The following is a 20,868-nucleotide window of genomic DNA, read 5'->3' on the forward strand; positions in this document are numbered from 1 at the left end:
TTTTGTAATTTTTCACAGATTATAAATAGATTTATGCGAACCTTAAGGTTATCTTTTGGCAGATAAAAGACGCAAAAACACCCATTCTCAAATCTTGGAGGCGAATTTTGGATGCGAAAGCTCCAATCTTTCAATTCTAGGGTTATCTCTTTCATTTTTTCCATTCAATTCATATAGTTTCACCATGACAATGGTGAACTAAAACCCTTTATTGTTAGGGAACGATGTAATCCTATTGAAACTCTCTTATATCAAAGTTCTTATTTTATTCATATACTTTAGTTATCAATAGTTTGAGTTTTCTTCTTTATACTTTATTCTTGCATTGTTTAACTCATTCAATGTCATTATCATTGATTTTGTCGATATGGACACATACGGGGAAATCTAGACATGAGGAAATTCTCTTGATTAGCAATATTACCTAGACATAAGAATAGGACGATCAATTGCTTTAAGCTTCTGTGCACTGAAATGCATGACTAATTGTTAGGGAGACTAGACATAGTAAACTAGTAATTGGGAGTATGCTCTCTTCGCCGAGACATCGGGTTTAGAATAAATTAGAAAGTTGCATGAACATTGATAAAAAAAAGTTGAATTTAATAAGAATAGTAGATATAGGAGAGTGGATTAGGATGAAACCGTAAACCCCAGCAACACCATTCATCCATATCTTTATATGTCAATTGATCAAGCTTTTATATTTGCATGTTTATTTTAGTTTTTGCATTATAAACTCTAAATTCATTCTTTGTCATGTCTTAAGAAATCAATTCACACAAACGATTAGGCCTAAGAGTCTCTTGGAAAATGATATTCGGACTTACTGTCTATTTATTACTTGATAGGATCTGGTAAACTTGCTAAGGTGTTAATAAGTTTTTGGCACCGTTGTCGGAGACTCATTGGTTTAACTTTTCTAGTAGTGTGAATTTGAATAAATTTTACTTGATTTTTATTTTTGTTTTTGTTTTTATTTTATATTTTTTATAAAAGTGCTTTTTATGGTGTTTTGTTTCTTGTGTATGCTGGAGGCAATTTACACTAGAAGCAAGAGAAATCAACCTCTTCTCGAAGGATTAAGTGAAAGGAGGGGGAAGAATGTCAGAAGACCATCTAGAGAACTATTCCCCCCTCCTGGAGGACTTTTGCAACCCTCACAGGAGGCATCTACTCAGAACACAAAAGAAATGGCAGAAGGAGCTCCTAGACGAACTTTAGCAGACGCATCTAATGTGTTTTGCCCTTAACATTTTAATAGTATTATCATGCCGAGGGACAACACAATGAACATGGTGATGAATCCTGCGTTGATACACCTGGTGCAAAGCAACCAGTTTAATGGACTGTCACATGAAAGTCCATATTATCATCTCACGACATTCAATGAGATATGGAACACAGTAAAGATTAATGGAGTGTCAGATGATAGGATAAAACTTAGCTTGTTTCCTCTCATTGGGAAGCAATGTTAAGTTGTGGCTGAATTCTTTTCTAGAAGGAAGCTTTACAACTTGGGACGTTGTGGTGTTTAAATTCCTAAATAAATACTTCCCACAGTCCAAAATCAACAAAGGAAAGATGAAGATTTCTTCATTCAGACAGGGCATGGAGGAAACCCTAGGTCAGGCATGGGACAGATTCAAAGGTTTTCTAAGAAAGACGCCTGTACACGGTTTTAATGAGACATCATTGGTTCTCACGTTCCTTGGAGGTCTTGGTACACAGTTCAAGCTTATGTTAAATGCCTCAGTTGGAGGCAGTATCAAGAGAAAGAATGTTGAAGAGGCCTATGAGTTGATTGAAAGCATGGCTGCAAACGAGAATGAGACTCATAGTGAAAGGGGCGTGACAGTTCAAAAGAGGGGAGTTCTCCAATTGCCCACTGAAGATGCATTGCTAGCTTAAAATAAGCTCCTATCTCAACAACTAGATAACTTGTCAAAGATCATTGCTCAACAACAACTCTATGATTTTTTTTTGTGGTGACCATATTAATGGTCAATGTGTCATCCCTGAAGAGGCACAAGAAGAAGCGAATTACATGGGCAACCAGTTTCAATATCGCCAGGGTAACTTCAACCAAGGTAACTACAACCAAGGTTGGAAGAATCACCCAAGCATTGGGCAAAGCCAGAGTAATCAATCTGGACAAACTAGAGACAAATTTAACAGACCACAACAACCTCCACTATGGCAACAGGTGGCTAGTTTGACTGATCATGTCAGAAGCTTTGATGAGAAATTTGAAAATTTCTTGAACGTGTACGACTCTCATTATAAGAGTCATGAAGCTAATTTCAAGAATTTGGAAATGCAAATGGCCAGTTATCAAAAAGGGTGGAAGTCACAGAGAAGAATCAATTTAGGGCTAATACTGAAGTTAACCCTAGAGAAGATTGTAAAGTTGTGAGCATAATTGATGAAGGAGTGGAAAAATAAATTATTAAGTTAGAGAGTAGTGAGGATGAGGATGAGAAGATGGAAGAAAAAAAAATTGAAAAAGAAAAAATTGAAAAAGATGAGAGTGATCTTCCTTACCTAAGAGGAGAAGATAGAAAAGAGAGAAATTGCAGGAAATTTAGAGAGATTTTTAATCAGATGAAGATTATTATGCCTTTAACCGAAGCACTCCACCAACTTCCTGTCTATTCCAAGCGCATAAAGTATTACCTTGGAGAAGTTATACATCTTGAAGAGGAAGACACTAAGAAACAGGAAGGTTGTATTCGCCCTTTGAAGAGGAAGCACCCTCCAAAAATGAAGGATCCAGGAAGTCTTACTATTCCATGCGCCATTGGAGATGTTAATGTAGGGAGAGCTTTACTTGATTCTGGGTCAGGTATTAATTTGATGCCCTTATCTATGCTGAAAAAGATTCGTGGGCTAACATTGAAGCCAACCAATATTTTTGTGGTTGTGGCAGATGGATCCTCAAAGAGATCTTATGGTGTGGTGGAGGACGTGGTGATTCGCGTTGAAAACCTTCAATTCTTGGTCGATTTTTTAGTGATGGAGATAAAGGTCAATGAGATGGTTCCGTTGATTCTTGGAAGGCCACTCATGAAAACGGCCAAAGTGGTCATAAGTGTCCATGACGAGATGGTTATGTTAAAAGACCAAGAACATAAGTTGATCTATACTGCCTCTGAAGAGAAGCTGACGTGAATACAAAAGAGGTATGAATATAAAGTTTCAAAGAAAGATGCAGCAATTGATGGGTCTAAATGTGCTAACAAAGGTAATAACTGTAATGTCATGCAGGTACAGGAATTGAAAGATGTTGATAAAGGAGGCACAGTCCACATTGACTTGGAGGATGCACCATTCTAGCTTGGTTCACAGGTGAGATACAAGAAGAAGAAGTGGGTGGTGAAAGGCCATAGAGAGAATAGAGTGATAGAAATTGAAGCTCAATACTCCAGGATAGTTCAGAAGGTGGACCCAAGTAAATTAATGAGTTGGTGTGATGAAGACATCAACATGGAAGAGGAGACGTGAGCCTTACTGTGTCAAGCTAGTGATGTAAAAAGAGCGCTTACTAGGAGGCACCCCAGTAATCCAAGAACATTATTTTTCTTGTGTTTAATTTTTAAATCTTGGTGATGTAATTATGAACAATTTTTAAAATTTTGTGTATTGGGTAGCTTCTACTAAGGGAAGCTAAAAATTTTATGTACTCACTAAAGGGTACAGGAAGGTACACCTACTGAAGGGTGTTGGAAAGATATGCACTTACTGACAAGTGCTAGAAAGGTTTGGGTCAGGCTCGTGACGTTAAACAAGCGCTTGTTGGGAGGCACCCCAGGATGTTTCTTATCTTCTATTTTTTTTCTTTTGTTTAGTAGTTAGGGTTTTTATAGTACTTGGCTTGAACATCTTTATCTGATGATGGTTTGACTTGATTGACTGTGTGATGAGTATGCTTTATGATGCTTGATGTGGATGATGATTGAGATTGCTTTACATGCTCATATACAGGTGAAGTGTTCACAGATTGTGAATGGATGCATGAATATTATGATTGTGATTAAGATGTTGAGCAGGGTGTATGATTATGATGCTTTGAATATTGAGTGAGCCTATTTGAGAGGTTTTTGAGCTCCGGAGTTTTTAATTGTTATATTTGCTATCTATGTGGAAGCATGAGTGATTTTGTCTGAATTTCTATGATTGATTGAATTACATGTATGTGTCATATGATCAAGGCCGTTTTGTTGAATAAACCCTTTTCTAGCCAAATGAAATTTTCGTCCCACATGAAAAGGAACATTTTATGTTCTACCCTTTTTGAACCTAAGCCTTAAACAAGATTTGAAAACCTAGCTTTGGAAAATCTTTACCTTGAGTTAGGTTGAGAATTAATTGTGGTATTGAAAAAGGTTCAAGTTTAGGGTTGTTGGGAAGTTGAAAAAGAAAAAGTTAGACATTAAGCTAATGTGTTGAATGAAAATACATGAGAAAAAGCATGAAAAAGTTAGAAAAAGAAAAGCATGAAAAGAAAAGCACAATGGGAAGAAAAGGGAAAGTTGGGAATGAGTGAGAGTGGTAAAAGGAGAGTTGTGCTTGAACCATATTATTTGAATGACTCTCTTAACTCAAGGATTTTTTGGTCTAGAAAAAAAATTCCTTGTTAGCCCAACCACATTATAAGCCTTGAAAAAGTCCTTGTGATGACATGTGTATGTGTTGATGTTTGATTATGGCAAATGAATGGCAACTTTGTTCTATGTGACATGTAGATAGTAAGAGGGAAGGAGTGATTTCTTGAAACACTTGAGTGATTGAGTGAGACACCTTATCTGGTGAGGATTGATTCCACAAATTCATAATTTCATCTGTGCTTAGTTAATTGATCATTCATAAGAATAACATCTGTTGAAAATTATATGAATATGTGAACACTATGTGAGTTGTGATAAAGTGAAGCATGTGTGCATCTTGATGAGATTCCATTGAAAAGATGAATTGAGTAATTACTTGTTGTGAAAGAATGGGTTCGAATGGGTTGAACCATGTTGAGGATAGGTGAAAAGCTAAGTTTTGTTTTGTTTGTTTGAGGACAAACAAAGTTCTAAGTTTGGGGTTGTAATAATGGTTCAAAAACCGTTATTTTCATATTTAATTTTGATACAAAACACACCCTTTATGACTTAGAAATTAGCTTGAAAACATGCAAATTACTTTAGTTAGGTTACAAGAGAACAAAGGTGGTTTTAGAGATATTATGCTTGGTTTCCCTTGTTTTGAAAGGATTAGACGAGAATTGAATGATGTAGACTGAAGTAGGAAGGAGTTGGACTCAAAAAAGGATGGAAAAAGGTGCAAAGGAAGAATCACAGCCACCGCTCAACACCATGTTGTCGTTAGAAACCTCCTCTCCAGCCTCAGCATCCTCAAAATCATCATCATCATCATCCTCCTCAGCATCCTCATCCATGGTTAGAGCTTCAGCTGCTCTAGATCTACTGCCCTGCGCCTGTTCTGGCCAAGCCACTACATTGTTGAACTCGTCCATAGTCCACCTATGTGCAGGAGGAGTGTCATACAAGCCTATGATCATCTCTAATGTAGCAACAGATCCCTATGAATTGAATCAAGTCTGGACTCCATAAGAGACATGTACATGTCTCTCATCTAAAATGGCTCAACATCATGTGCATCTCCCTGAACATGTGATGGTGGAACTCTCCTCCTATATCTCTGAGGTACTGCCTCAACTCCTCCACAAAACTGCCTGTAGTAGGCTTCATCAATAGCCTTCCTAGGGAGCTGAAAAGGTGGAATAGATGTGTCCACTCCAAGTGCATGGCATAGGTGTGTAATCAATGAGAGATGTCCCAAAGGTGCCTTGTTACTAGTAGTGAATTCACAACTTTTGATCTCGTTTGCAATCACTTGGCCAATGTTGATATTCATTCCTTTCAGCACAATAGATAAACATTGTCACATGACACAATGTCAATTTGACACAATTTCTTTTTTTAAGAAAATATTAAAAAACTAAAAGTAATTAAAAAGGTATTTTTTAAAAAATTAAAAACTGACATGTGACACCTTCTTTAATAGTGTTAGTGTTGTAAAAGGATATGATTGTTTCAATTTTTAAAAATAGAGACCCAGTTGGAAAAAAAAATGAAAGAATAGATGTGCAACTTCTAACCAAAACACAGGACCTATGGAATGAGTAAATCAAAAATATATATCCACTCTTTGTACGTAGCAAAGGCATCAGCCTCTTATTCTAATTTGGCAACGTTAGAACGTAGAAACAACTTTACAATGAAGAGACGACAACAGTGGGTGTGGATTTTATGCCTGATTTTGTAGAAAATCTCAGAGATTAGTTCCATGCAAGAATTATGTACACATAGATGTTAGTGTAGTGCATTAACTACACCAACATTTAGAGCACAAATCACCTGCATCCAGTGTATTAAAAAGCAATATACTAATATTTTTCAAATACTATATAAGTTGCTTTGTAAACATAAAGGATGGGAGGATCAATACAATGTCAGGAAAAAAAATCCCATCCATACGCATTGAAGGGATAAGTTAATTTCACTATCAATGGTGCGATTTTAGCATCCTCGAATTGTTTTATTGTTCCAGTTGGTCACTGAAGGTGAGAATCAAAAAATGTCCACAATTAGTGCACGTGAACTATGACTACAAAGTTTGAGGATCTCAATGTCTTCGCAGTGACATCCCTTCGAACCACAATTGTTTCACAGAAAGTGGCTGAGGCCCAAATAGTAGATTCAGCTTTCAAAAAATAATATAGAGCCAGACAGCCAAAAGGGCTTGTAATAAGAAGCGAGTATAAGACAAACAAAAATAGTGAAAGAGAGAAAAAAAGAAAAGAGAGCAAAGAACGTATTTAATGAAGAAACAAGGGTGTGAGGTTGAGGCAACAGGCATAAACTACAACATTCGTTCAAAGGCAGCAGAGAACCCTTCTAAAATCTTCAGAAAATTTTCACAATTGAATAGGGAGGAAGATGGTCGTGAAGCAGAAGATGAAGAACAAACTGAACACAGATCATGCAGTGGAGTTAGGCATGTCCTCAAGAACGTGAACTGCATAGCAAAGCCAATGGAAATTCTGGCAATTGTTGGGCCAAGTGGGGCTGGGAAATCATCCCTTCTCAAGATCCTAGCTGGTAAAGCTAGTTCACAAAGTGGGTGTATCTTGGTGAATCAAGAGCCTATGGATACAGTTGAGTTCAAAAAAATTTCAGGGTATGTTTTGCAAAAGGATACCTTGTTTCTCTTACTTACGGTTGATGAAACCATAATGTTTAGTGCAAAGCTAAGGTTATGTCTTCCTCAAGAACAACTATGCTCCAGGGTCAAGTCACTAATTCTAGAGCTTGGTCTTAGCCATGTTGCTAGGAATAGAATTGGAGATGACAGGGTCTGTGGCATATCTAGTGGTGAGAGGCACCAAGTTTCCATTGGTGTTGAAGTCATACATGATCCAAAGGTACCGAGTTTGGATGAACCAACTTCAGGGCTTGATAGTACCTTAACTATGCAAATAATTGATATGCTTAAAGTAATGGCTGAATCTAGAGGGCAAACTATAATCCTGACTATCCACCAACCCGGGTACAGAATGGTGAAGTTTTTCAACTCAATACTGTTATTGGCTGATGGTATTGTGTTGCATCATGGCTCTGTGGATTTTCTGGGTGTAAATCTAAGGCTAATGGGTTTAGAAATTCCTCTTCATGTTAATGTGGTTGAGTTTGCCAATGATTCCATTAAGACCATTCAGCAACATAAAAAATGTCAGCAGGTTCAGCTAGAAGCTTCGTGGCGAATACCAAGGACAATGTTACAGGAGAAATGTGGTGAGCAGGGTGAGAGTATGATGAGCCAAGTATAGAGATGGATCGGCTAAACCGAGAGAAGTTACACGAAACAATGAAGTTGATGGATGAGAAGCACACTACGTCAGACTTCAAGCACAAACACAGGCAGTGGAAGTGATGTCCATGGCAGTGGATGGATATGCGATCTATGGAGATATGGAAACGAAAGCTATGCTTAGGAGGTGGCTACAACTCAGGCAGCCTTCCATACAAGGAAGGAAGTTGTAGGGAAAGATTTAAGCTAGGAATGACTTTCAGAAGGAGAGATGGCTGAAGCAAATCTCAGCAGAAATTCTCATTTATCTAAAAGTGATTTTACATGTGTTGCAAGATGGATTTATAGGAAATCCAATGAGCTATTGTGGTGTAGATGGATTCCGAGAGAAATGGATCTCCATCCACGTGTCAATGCAAGGAAAATGTGTTGGCATCTAGAAGCCTTATTTACAATGTGTGAAAAATAAGAAACACGTGATCTGATGCTGAAAAGGAGAGACTTGACCGGGGGTGTGTTTAGCAAAGGAGGTTGTGCCACTAGCAACTTTAGCACTCATGTGGACAGTTTTACCCCTTCTCTTGGTGTCTCCAAATTCCACTTAAAATTGTATGAAGAGAACTTGCCTATTTGGATCCATGTCCTCAAGCTCTTCTTGGAGTCTTCTAACCATGCTTCTAGTAATGGGTCCATGACCCAAGTCATCATCCCCTCCCCCCTGGAAAGGATTTGCCCTCAAATCTGATAGTTTGCTTGAGGACTTATTTTTGTAGACTCCATACAAGTTCCTCCTGGGTCAAAGATCAATCTACAATAAGCATCAAACATATTTCTAATTAGTTTTCTATGACCCAACAAGATATATAATAGAAAGTGTTTTGAAGAAAGTTTCTTAATTTTAAAATTTTCAGGTTTAATACAATAAAGAAACCTTTCTTTATTTTTATTTATATCTGGAGTTAGGGGTAACCATAAAGGTAACCCTAACCGAAGTTGTGAATTGCCATGTGTTGAAAGTTTTAGCATTTTGGAAGATGACATGGCAAATTCTAGGAGAGAAAAGCAAAAATTTGAATTTTGACAAATAAATGGATAAAAGTGAAATGATAGAAAACCTCCCCTTAATAGTTTTGATTCCATTGTTGTTGGTGGCTATATTGCTCTTAGTTGCTTTTGTTCACTTTCTTCCATTTCTTCTTTGTCTTTTCTTTCCTTTTCTTTTATTCTCTCCTCCTCTTTTCTTCTCTCTTCTTTTCTCTCTTATTCCTCTCTTTTTCTTCTCTCTTCTTCTATCTCTTCTTCCTCTCTTTTTCTTCTCTCTTCTTCTCTTTCTTTTTCTTTTTCATCCCTTTCCTTGTTAAGGTGCATTTGTGCTTGATCCTTCGCCACTTGTGATGATGAAAGAGGATGAAGTACAAATTTCTTCTCATGATGATGCACAGTTATTGTATTGGTAAGACCATTATGAATTATTTTATGATCAAATTGCCATGGTCTTCCCAATAACACATGACAAGTTTCCATTGGAACTACATCACATAAAACTTTGTTTTTAAAATTGCCAATAGAAATTGTTACTGTGACTTGATCTTTGACTGTGATATTCCATCTTTATTGATCCAATGTATTTTATAAGGTTTAGGATGGGATTGCACAACAAGATTTATTTTTTCAACCAATCTAGTGCTACAACAATTAGAGCACGAACCACTATCAACAATGAGAGAACAAGTGTTATTTAGAATTTGACACCTTGTGTGAAAAAGAGTCTCTCTTTGTGATAGATGTTCTTCACTGGATTGATTATCAAATATTTTTTTGATCATGAGAAGTTGCCCTTCACAAGGATAGACTTCCTCAGTAGTGGATTTTTCTTGATCACTCTCATTCTCACTATTGGAGGATTCACTACTATAACTGTCAATGCCCCTCAATATGATAGTTCTTTTGGTGGGACATTGTGCAGCTATATGTCCTCTTCCTAGACATTTAAAACACTTGATCTCACTAGTGCGAGTGTGTGAAGAGGATTCTTGTTTAGGTTTCTCATCAATTTTGGCTAGAGGATTGAAAGGCTCCTTTTCTTTTAGACTTTTTCTTTCAAAAGAAGGTTGAACTTGAGCTCTCTTAAGAGAGGTTTTTCTCAAATTTTGTTGCTCTACCTTGATACACATTTGGACAAGACTATCCAAATCTATATAAGGTAGTAATTCAACCTTATCTCTCATTTCATAATTAAGCCCACTCAAAAATCTAGCCATTGTGAGTTCATCTGTTTCCTCAATTCTTGCCCTCATCATATACAACTCCATCTTTTGTCTATATTGTTCTACATACATAGAATTTTGTTGGAGTCTTTGGAGTTTATCCATAAGCTCTCTATGGTAATATGATGGAATATGTCTCCTCCTAAGGGCAGTGATCAAGTCATTCCAATATTGTATTGGAGGATTTTGGTGGCGCCTTCTTTCTTCCACTATGGCAGTCCACCAATACATGGCATACCCTTGAAAGCCTAGGGTAGCTAGAGGAACCTTCCTTTCTTCACTAACTTGGTGGCAAGCAAAAAGTTGCTCCACCTTTATTTGCCAATCTAAGAAGGCCTCTACATCATCCTTTCCATGGAAATGAGGCAAGTTAATATTGACTTCTCTAGGGAGAGGAGGTTCTTGAATTTCCCTCCTATGTCTTCTAAAAGAAGAATACTCTCCATCATAATCTCCCATTCTAAAATTCTTTACCTCATGGTGAGAATCTTCACTCCTACTTCCCCTCATTCTCCCTTGCTCATCTCTCATGACTCTCAACTCATCTTGAATTATGGTGATTTGCCTTTCCCTATCTTGTTGAGCATAATCCATCTTTCTTTCAGTATCAATTCTCCATTGAGTTAGCTCTCTAAATTGTTTTGAAATATCTTTGAGAGTAACTTGTTCCTCAGAATCACTAACTCTTGGAGATTGATGTTTTGACATTTTGTGATTCTAAAAGTTTTCTTGTGTTACAAATTACTTAGATTTCACCTAAGAACAAATTCCAGGTAAGGGAGGTGAACCACTAGGGTTGCTTAAGTACCAAGCCTTTTCCTTGCCAAAAATGTTCTAGGCTACTTACTTAGTAGTTCTTACCCAAGATTACTTCTAAGATCACAAAAGAAGACTCAAAAACAAAGCAAAGAAGTAGGACTCTAAATTCGGACTCTAGAAGCGATCCCTAGACGAAAAATTGAAAGCAATTGGTAAATTGAAGGAAACTTAAAGACAATGGAAAAGTAAAGGTGAGGTCTCCTAGGTGAGGCTTAGACTTTGGATCTAAGACACACTCATCGTCTACCAATTTTTAGTTTATGAGACTTTAAGTCAAGTTAGCAAATGAGAGAAGAACACTTATGAGCTCTTCCACCTCACTTGCTTGAAATGGCCAACTTACAAAAATTGAAGAAAGAAACAAAATACAAGGTGAAGAACACAAAGAAATGAAAATAGAGAATAATAAGGAAGTTTTAATGTGGCAGCTTTGGTTGCTCTCAATCAAAATCTGATGCAACAATTAGCATCTCACAAGGCTCACAGCTGCAAAGTGGAGTTTCTCTGCTGAGACAGTGATCACACAGGAATTCTGCTGTCACACTGCAATGATTTCACTAGCTGCAGCAGCACCATTTCTCCATTCCCGTCAGCCTTTCCTTGTGGCTTGTGTAATCAATCTCCTAACTTCCTTTGATGCTTCCTTGCATGTATGGAGTCTGAGTTAAAGCACACCTACACAGCAGTCCAATTCAGAACTTACACTGCATCATGCTACTGCCCGTAATTACAACACAGACTGACACCAACACATAACCTTTTATCAAACAGGTTGTGTGCAAGAGTTCAAAAAAAAAATTAACATCAAAAAATTAAGCAGGTTTTAATCACGGAAGCACTTCAAAAGGATCCTAGGAATAGTTCTAGATTAGATTGGACGGACTTCAATGAATAACAGCAAGCAATTGGACCAGAAAAGCAGTTTTCGAAAAATATCACAAATTGTTTGTGATAATGCTTCAAAGAGCAGTCAACATTATGTAGAATTGGTTAATTCAGTCTCGGCAATAACACTTTATTGGATGCATTGGTTCTTTCAGCTTTTTAATTTGACTTTCTTATTGTTTGAATCTTCTTAATGATATTTTACAGAACCAAGCTTTTACTACATCCCAAAATTAACCGATCAACCAAATTCAATATGGCAAACAGAATGTGTTACTGCACTACTACGGTCACAACAAAAATTGAGTCAAAATTTGGCAAGTCACATAGGCATTTTGCACATAACAGCAATTGGTCAGCTTAGACAGCTTCAAACATGTTTGAATGATTAAAACAAACTTGTTTGAGCACAATTTCAGTTAAAATTCATGGCATATCAAAATTGGAGTATGGCAGTTCTGGTTTAAGTCATTTTAAGCAACTATGACAGCCAAATTTTGAAAACAAATGTAATTCAACTCAAACACAACAAGAGTGAACTTAGGACAATCAAAGAAAATTGCTCAAAGTGGCAGGAAATGATTTAGATGGCTGGATATGATCTAAAGTACTTTAGCCAGTTTTACACGCAGAAAGGAATCAACTAAGTCAAGTGCAGATCGGTTAACTGCAAGTATCAAAGTATTCTGACTTTGCACACTCATTTCATGCCTAAAACAATTTTCATTATGGAACAACTTTCATGTAACACGAGAATTATGTAGACACAAGTCACTTAACAGTTCCAAACAATGAAACAGTACACATAACAATTGTAGGCAATGAAACAGTACCACTGAATTTCAAAAATAGATGCAGTGTGATCTGTTATGGATCTACTAAATTCTCAAAGATTATCACCAATTCATACACATGAGCTCATCATCTCAATTGTCATCGCTCATATATTGTGTAGAGACATGTATCTCATACAGATTTTCAGTACAAACGCAGATCACATGGTTTTCAACCAGATTTTAAACAAAAATGGAGTTGCACATGACATATGACATAACAGGATGGATGCTCAAATTAAAAATGACTCAACCAAAAATTTCAACCGATTAAAATGAACAGACTCAATCAATTAAAAAAAAATAGCACGGTTCAAGACTCAAAGATCCTAAAAATGTCAAAACCAATGAAACAGTAACAGGAATCAACAGAGACAGTGAAGGAATGGTGGTGACAGAATTTAAATTGCAGAAAGATGAACTTATCTCACGGCTCCAGCATCCTTGCTCTGAATACCACTTGATGAGCCAAGTATGGAGATGGGTCGGCTGCACCGAGAGAAGTTCCACGAAACAGTGAAGTTGATGGATGAGAAGCACACTACGTCAGACTTCAAATAGAAACACAGGCAGCGGAAGTGATGTCCATGGCAGTGGATGGATATGCAATCTATGGAGATATGGAAACGGAAGCTATGCTTAGGAGGTGGCTACAACTCAGGCAGCCTTCCATACAAGGAAGGAAGTTGTAGGGAAAGATTTAAGCTAGGAATGACTTTCAGAAGGAGAGATGGCTGAAGCAAATCTCAGTAGAAATTCTCATTTATCTAAAAGTGATTTTACATGTGCTGCAAGATGGATTTATAGGAAACCCAATGAGCTATGTGTGGTGTAGATGGATTTCGAGAGAAATGGATCTCCACCCACGTGTCAATGCAAGGAAAATGTGTTGGCATCTAGAAGCCTTATTTACAATGGGTGAAAAATAAGAAACACGTGATCTGATGCTGAAGAGGAGAGACTTGACCGGGGGTGTGTTTAGCAAAGGAGGTTGTGCCGCTAGCAACTTTAGCACTCATGTGGACAGTTTTGCCCCTTCTCTTGGTGTCTCCAAATTTCACTTAAAAATGTATGGAGAGAACTTGCCTATTTGGATCCATGTCCTCAAGCTCTTCTTGGAGTCTTCTAACCATGCTTCTAGTAATGGGTCCATGACCCAAGTCATCAGAGTAGAAGTGGTAAGTTTACTTTGCAACAGCTCTTTCAACAATCCAAGTTAATTGATGAAGAAACCATCGGTGCGGGAATGGATATCACTTGTGATTTTGCAAATTCTGTATTGAGAGAAACTATGATTCTCACTCATAGATTCTCGAAAAATATCGTACGCACAAAGGAACTCTTTGCGTGCAGGACAATTCAAATGCTGGTTTCTGGACTGGTTTTGGGCTCAGTCTTTTGTAATCTCAAGGATGGTACGGAGGGAGCGGAAGAAAGAGTGGGTCTCTTTGCTTTCGTTTTAACGTTTATGTTATCAAGCACCTCCGAAGCTCTACCAATTTTTCTGCAAGAAAGGGATATTATAATGAAAGAAATCTCTAGTCGAAGCTACAGACTTTCATCTTATTCTATCGTCAATGGCCTAGTTTCCTTGCCATTTTTGCTCATACTAGCCATTTTATTCACAGTGCCTCTGTACTGGCTTATTGATCTCAACAGGAATTTTTCGGCATTTTTGTACTTTCTGATGCTAATCTGGCTAATTCTTTACACTGCAAATTCGGTAGTGGTATGTTTCAGTGCTGCAGTGCCTAATTTCATTGTTGGGAATTCAATGATTGCCGGTGCCATCGGTTCGTTTCTTCTGTTCTCTGGATACTTAATATCAAAACACCAAATTCCAAGTTACTGGATTTTCATGCATTATATGTCTCCATTTAAGTATCCCTTTGAAGGGTTTCTGATAAATGAGTTCTCCAACTCAAAAAAAGTGCTTGGAATACTTGTTTGGGGCATGTGTGGTGAGAGGAGAGGATGTACTTAAAGTAGCAGAGCTTGGAGGGGAGACTAGTAGATGGAAGAATGTTGGGGTGATGGTGTGCTTCATCCTGGTTTCCAGGTTCATTTCTTTTGTAATTCTTAGGTACAGATGCTCACAAGGAATCATCCTAAAAAGTTGATGACTCTCTCACTCTCGAGAGGGTTGGTTAACATCACTCGGATTTATCTGCATAGAGGAAACAAAGAAGATGTAGAATCATATCAACAAGCAAAAAAATGTAAGAAGATAACAAAAATGATATTGTGGTTGTTTCTGTTTCAAGCATTACTTAATTAGCACCACCGTCTCTCTCTTCATCATTCACATTCTTCTTCCCTCCTAATTTTCATTCACAATACATGCTTTTTGCCAGAAATAGTGAAAGGGGGATCCTATATGCTGGCCGAGGGATTCTGCCGTTTCTTATTTTTACACACACAAAAGCTTCAGTATCTTGTGTAGCAACTCCCATAATGAAAATAGGTGATGCAACTGAAGAGATGGTATATAAATATTAATTTCACCAGGCTTACTCTAAAATCCTAATTTCAATCACAACACACTCTTGTAAAAGATGGTATATAAATATTAACAAACATCATAATGAAGCAATTAACAGCTTGATCTACGGAGATATATCTGCTATTCCTTTTTATTGTAGTTTTATGTCCCTATATGCTAGTGACCAAGAACCCATCTGATCTACAGGATGAGTCCATTTGTAAATATGACACTTTAACTATTTTGAGCTCATATATTTGGCAATCAAACTGATCATATGATCAAAATCAATGAGTTTAGCTGCAAGAAAGTTAGCAGACTGAAAGTGTATATCAGAGATGCACTGACGCAAGTGGTAACAACAAACCGACGGGTACATTCGAGATTCTACATCTCCAGCCTACTTACTATAAATTTGACTTAAACCCTTATGAAAAATTTTGGACGAACCTTCATCTCAAATTTCTAGAGCCTTGCTCAAATATGCGAACTTTAATCCCAAACCTTCCTACTTTCTAGTGAAAAACTCGACAACTAGCCGGAAGATTTTCTTTTATGCAACTGCTGTATCGGCCTCCGATTCCATTTCACAATGCAAGACAAGTTCAGAGTCACTTTCCTCCTCGCAAAACTCATCATCATCAGCTTCTGGCACATAGCCAGCCCGCTTCATCTGTTCTGTGAGAATTTTCAGAACTAAATGGATGTCCTTCCTACGAGGATGCCTTTTATCTTTCACCATGAAAACATGCACGCGACTCTGAATTTCAATCCAACTGCAACCAGGTTGCTTAACTACTCCCTGTTGCCTCATCTGTTTCCGGACTTTGACAACATCTTTCCATCTTCCAAGCTCAGCATACATATTTGAAAGAAGAACGTAAGGTCCAGAGTTCAAGGGATCAATTTCCATGAGCTTTTCTGCTACATGCTTCCCTAATTTAATGTTTCCATGAACCTTACAAGCAGCAAGTAGAGATCCCAAGACAACGGCATCTGGTTGCATCGGCATTGTCTGCATCAAATCGTTTGCTTCATCAAGGCAGCCAGCCCGACCTAGTAAATCAATCATGCATGTAAAATGGTCCTTCAACGGTGCTAAACCATACTCAAGCCTCATTGAGTGGAAGTAACGTCGTCCTTCTTCAACAAGTCCTGCATGGCTACATGCAGATAGAACTCCAATCATAGTAACAGGGTCTGGTTTTTCTCCAGATAGCAGCATTTTCCTGAAAATTTCGAGGGCGTCTGTACCATTACCATTTTGTGCATACCCCACTATCATGGCATTCCATGAGACAGTATCCCTTTCTACCATATGCTCAAAAACCCGGCACCCATCTTCAACCATTCCACATTTCATGTACATGTCAATGAGAGAATTCCCCACAAAAATGTCAGATTCTTCTCTAGACTGAAACCAATATCCATGCTTCAAAATGTGAGTGTGAGCCTGTCTACCAAGTTTCAGATCGGCAAGATTGGCACACGCATTAAGTAGATTCCCAAAGGTGTAATGGGTTGGCCAGAGAGAATCCCTCTTCAGGAGGAGGAAAAGTTTAACTGCCTCCTCATTCTCTCCATTTTGTGTGTAACCTGCAATAAGAGCATTCCAGGACACCACATTCCTCTCCATCATCTTCGAAAACATCAACCTTGCCGCTTTCACACTGGCTGCCCTGGCATATCCACTAACCATAGAAGTTTCAGACACAACATCCCTAACTGGCATCCTATCAAAAATCAGTCGAGCTTCCCTAACTCTTTTGCACTTTGCATACATATCAACTAACGCATTGCCTAACACAAGGTCATTCCGAAACTTATCCCTTTTGATGACACGAGCATGAATTTGCAAACCTTCCCTGGTTGCAGACAAGCTCGCACAGGCACTGACTACGCTAGCCAGAGTTATCTCATCAGGTTCAACCCCATTATCCATCATCCTAACAAAAACTTCCAGAGCTTTTTCTGCAGGCCCATTTTGCTCGTAACACGTAATCAAACTGTTCCAAGACACTATATTCCGCACAACCATTTCATCAAAAGCCTTTTGAGCAGAGATCACCACTCCACACTTAGAGTACATATCAACAAGAGCAGAACCCATATAAACATCTAATAAGTAACGAGACTTTGATATCAAAGCATGGATTTGAATCCCTACATTGAAATCTGTCAACCCTGCACAAGCACTGAGAGCACTCCCAAACGAATACTCATTAACCACAAAATCCTCACTATGCATGTCAACAAAGAACTTCAATGCTTCCTCAAATCGATCATGTTGTGCAAAACCCGACACCATAGCATTCCATGAGCATTGGTCAGGCTCAGGCATCGACATAAAAACGTTCCGAGCCTCGTCAAGCTTCCCAAACTTCGTCAAAACGCTTAAAATCGCATTATAACTGAAAGTGTTCCTCAGCGGCATATGAACAAACACCTTGCGTGCGTCGTCAAAACAACCGCATTTTCTGTAAGCATCAACGAGTCTGTTCTGAATGAAAATTTCAGATGAAAACTGTGTCTTAATTATTCGACCATGAATGCGACGCACATCAATTCCAGACTTTGACCGAACACATGAGTCCAATAACCTCGCGAAGGAAGAAGAATCGAGGAAACAAAGATCACCCACCACTTTTTGAACGAACGCATGTCTACCCATTCATAGAAAGACCCTTAATTTGAAGAAGTGAGTCCTTTAAACGAAACCATATAGAAAGACCTCATAATTTGGTTCAGAGAAACCAACATGACCATGCTCCCCAACAATGTTGTTTCCTCCGTTGAAAAGTGTTCGTCTATGATTTCAAAGTGTGTCTCGGCGAGGAGGGTGAAACTCGCAAAAGCCGTGCACGGTCACCTTATAAAAACCGCGCTTTTCTTCGACGCTTTCCTCGCCAACGGTCTCATTGACGCGTATTCTAAGTGCGGCAGCGAAGAAAGTTTACAAAAGGCCTTCGACGATCTTCCCAACAAGACTACTCGTTCGTGGAATACGCTAATCTCGTTTTACTCGAAAACGGGCCTTTTCCATAAGGCCCGTAATCTGTTCGATAAAATGCCTCAACGGAACGTCGTTAGTTATAACTCGCTAATCTCCGGTTTCACGCGCTACAATCTTCACGAAGATTCGGTTAAGCTCTTTCAAATGATGCAAAACGGTCGAAACGTTTTGGTGTTAGACGAGTTCACCCTCGTTAGCGTAGTTGGAAGCTGCGCTTGTTTGCGGAACGCTAAATGGTTGCGCCAGGCTCATGGGGTGGCAGTTATAGTTGGCATGGACTGGAACCTGATTCTGAATAACGCGTTAATTGATGCTTATGGGAAATGCGGTGAACCCGACTTGTCGTATTCTATGTTTTGCTGGATGCCAGAGAGAAATGTAGTGTCTTGGACGTCAATGGTTGTGGCTTACTCTAGAGCATGTAGATTGGATGAGGCTTGTAAGGTATTTAAGGATATGCCGGTTAAGAACACGGTTTCTTGGACTGCTTTGATAACGGGTTTTGTGAGAAATGGGCGTTGTGGTGAAGCTTTTGATGTTTTTAAGCAAATGTTGGAAGAGGGTGTGAGACCTAGTGCTCCAACTTTTGTGAGTATTATAGATGCTTGTGCACAAGAGGCTCTTATAGGAAGAGGTAAGCAGGTGCATGGTCAAATTATTAGAGGTGGCATAAGTGGGAACTTGTTTAATGTGTATGTCTGCAATGCTTTAATTGACATGTATGGTAAGTGTGGAGATATGAAATCAGCTGAAAATTTGTTTGAGATGGCTCCTGTCAGGGATGTGGTTACTTGGAATACGTTCATAACTGGTTTTGCACAAAATGGTCATGGAGAGGACTCATTGGCTGTGTTTAGAAGGATGATAGAAGCCAAAGTAGAGCCCAATCATGTGACATTTCTTGGGGTGCTATCTGGTTGTAGCCATGCAGGTTTAGATAATGAAGGGTTAGAGTTGGTGGATTTGATGGAAAGAAAGTATGGAGTGAAGCCTAAAGCTGATCACTATGCTTTACTGATTGATTTGCTGGGGAGGAAAAACAGACTGAAGGAAGCCATGAGTTTGACTGAAAAGGTGCCTGGTGAAACTATGAATCACATTGCAGTGTGGGGTGCAATATTGGGTGCTTGCAGAGTTCATGGGAACTTGGACCTTGCTAGAAAGGCTGCTGAGGCACTGTTTGAGTTGGAACCAGAAAATACAGCTAGGTATGTTATGCTAGCAAACATATATGCTGCATATGGTAGATGGGATGATGCCAAAAGAATTAGGACGGTAATGAAGGAAAGGTGTTTGAAGAAAGAACCAGCTTTTAGTTGGATTGAGTTGAGAAATGTGAGACACGAGTTTGTGGCCAAGGACAAGCTGCATCGACAGATTGGAGAGATATGTGAAGTGAACAATAAATTAGTCCTTCATTTGAAGGATGCTGGGTATCATCAGCCTTATATTGATTACCCTTTTCATCCAGATTATGGTGATGATTTCTACTTTAGTTAGTCAATATAGCCGCATTGATGAGAAGCTTTTGTCATGGTGTTATCATGCCTCCGTGATTATCAAGAATGCTAACTATCTTCAATCATACTCCTCTCACTACTAGGCTGTGAGACAACCGGTATGTTTGTTTTCATGTTGAGACGCTTCCCTGTCAGTTCAACTCAATAACACAAAACTCATGAAGAAATTGGAGTGAATATGCATTGGAATATGTATTAAGTTTTGGGTAACACGTTCCAAGAAGCAACTGTTAGTTGGTTTTGCATTGTTGTTATGTGATTTTGCTCTGAATGTGGATCCCTTATGGGAAAGCAAGCATTCTCCAAGTAATAACTGAATGTGGTCATGTTTGGTATTGATTAGCATTGTAATTACAAAACATTGGCATTGTATTGAAATTTGACCAACTGTAGCAATTGATTAGCATCGATCATAATTATAAATGATCACTGCAAACAATTATAGGCCTTTCACAGTGTTTTTCCGGCTATTATTTATTGTTTAAATGTGTCATCAAGTAAAATTATACATTATTTATGTACTCAGTTGACTCTTGACCACAACATACCTCCTATTGATTTTAATTAAGTTTAAACTGACAACAGTCAAGTTTCTTCGAAATGATGATAATCTCATGGTCGTTGGGAGGGACCACAATTCTTTGGAACACGTTGCCATATGTTTCCTCCCTCTAACGTCGCTCAATTTATCTCATTCAGAATCAGCCTGCAGTTTCTTGACAGTAGTTTCCAAATGTGTATTAACTTTTGCAAAGAAAAAAAAAATTCTTGTTGAAATTTTTCTCGAAGAAAAGTGATTTATATCTCAATGCTTTTATTCTGAAATCAAGTTGATAGTGAAGCATTTATCTCACAAAAACTCAACTTTAAATTTAGTATTCATTTTATTATGTGCAAATGAACAGGTGAATAGTTATATAAATCACGTTACTAGTATCTTCATCACTTAATACTTCTTAGTATAATTTACAAGTTTGACAACTGAAAGTGTTCAGAACAGAACACTAGAACATGGACTCTAAAACAACGTGAAATATAATCCAAAGGATGGGCGTGGAAAATGAACATTTTGGACCATTTACTTTTACTCCCATCCAAGACGGCAACGAATTGTTCATTACAAATTCCATAAAATAATTAAAAAAAAAAAAAAAAAAAAAAAAAAAAAAAA

The 20,868-nt window shown here is 38.2% G+C and overlaps 3 protein-coding genes and 1 pseudogene across 3 annotated transcripts; 3 read left to right on the plus strand and 1 right to left on the minus strand.

Annotated features, from left to right (window-relative positions):
* The first annotated feature begins 2,604 nt into the window (after positions 1–2,604).
* LOC106754712 lies at positions 2,605–3,171 on the plus strand. Its single transcript, XM_014636772.1, has one exon. The coding sequence runs from the start codon at positions 2,605–2,607 to the stop codon at positions 3,169–3,171; it is 567 nt and encodes a 188-aa protein (XP_014492258.1).
* Positions 3,172–6,840: 3,669 nt separating this feature from the next.
* On the plus strand, positions 6,841–14,945 carry LOC106754707 (annotated as a pseudogene).
* On the minus strand, positions 14,497–17,864 carry LOC106754705 (pentatricopeptide repeat-containing protein At2g13600). The gene is made up of 2 exons (XM_014636766.2): positions 15,615–17,864; positions 14,497–14,849 (listed from the first exon to the last, which is right to left on the minus strand). The coding sequence occupies exon 1, from the start codon at positions 17,833–17,835 to the stop codon at positions 15,718–15,720; it is 2,118 nt and encodes a 705-aa protein (XP_014492252.1). The 5' UTR covers positions 17,836–17,864; the 3' UTR covers positions 14,497–14,849; positions 15,615–15,717.
* Positions 17,865–17,897: 33 nt separating this feature from the next.
* LOC106754708 (pentatricopeptide repeat-containing protein At2g21090) lies at positions 17,898–20,183 on the plus strand. The gene has a single exon (XM_014636767.2). It carries the CDS (start codon positions 17,923–17,925, stop codon positions 19,675–19,677), a length of 1,755 nt encoding a protein of 584 aa, XP_014492253.1. The 5' UTR covers positions 17,898–17,922; the 3' UTR covers positions 19,678–20,183.
* Positions 20,184–20,868: the final 685 nt, after the last annotated feature.

Source organism: Vigna radiata, unplaced genomic scaffold, assembly GCF_000741045.1.
Source record: "Vigna radiata var. radiata cultivar VC1973A unplaced genomic scaffold, Vradiata_ver6 scaffold_201, whole genome shotgun sequence".
In the NCBI taxonomy this organism is placed as follows: domain Eukaryota; kingdom Viridiplantae; phylum Streptophyta; class Magnoliopsida; order Fabales; family Fabaceae; genus Vigna; species Vigna radiata.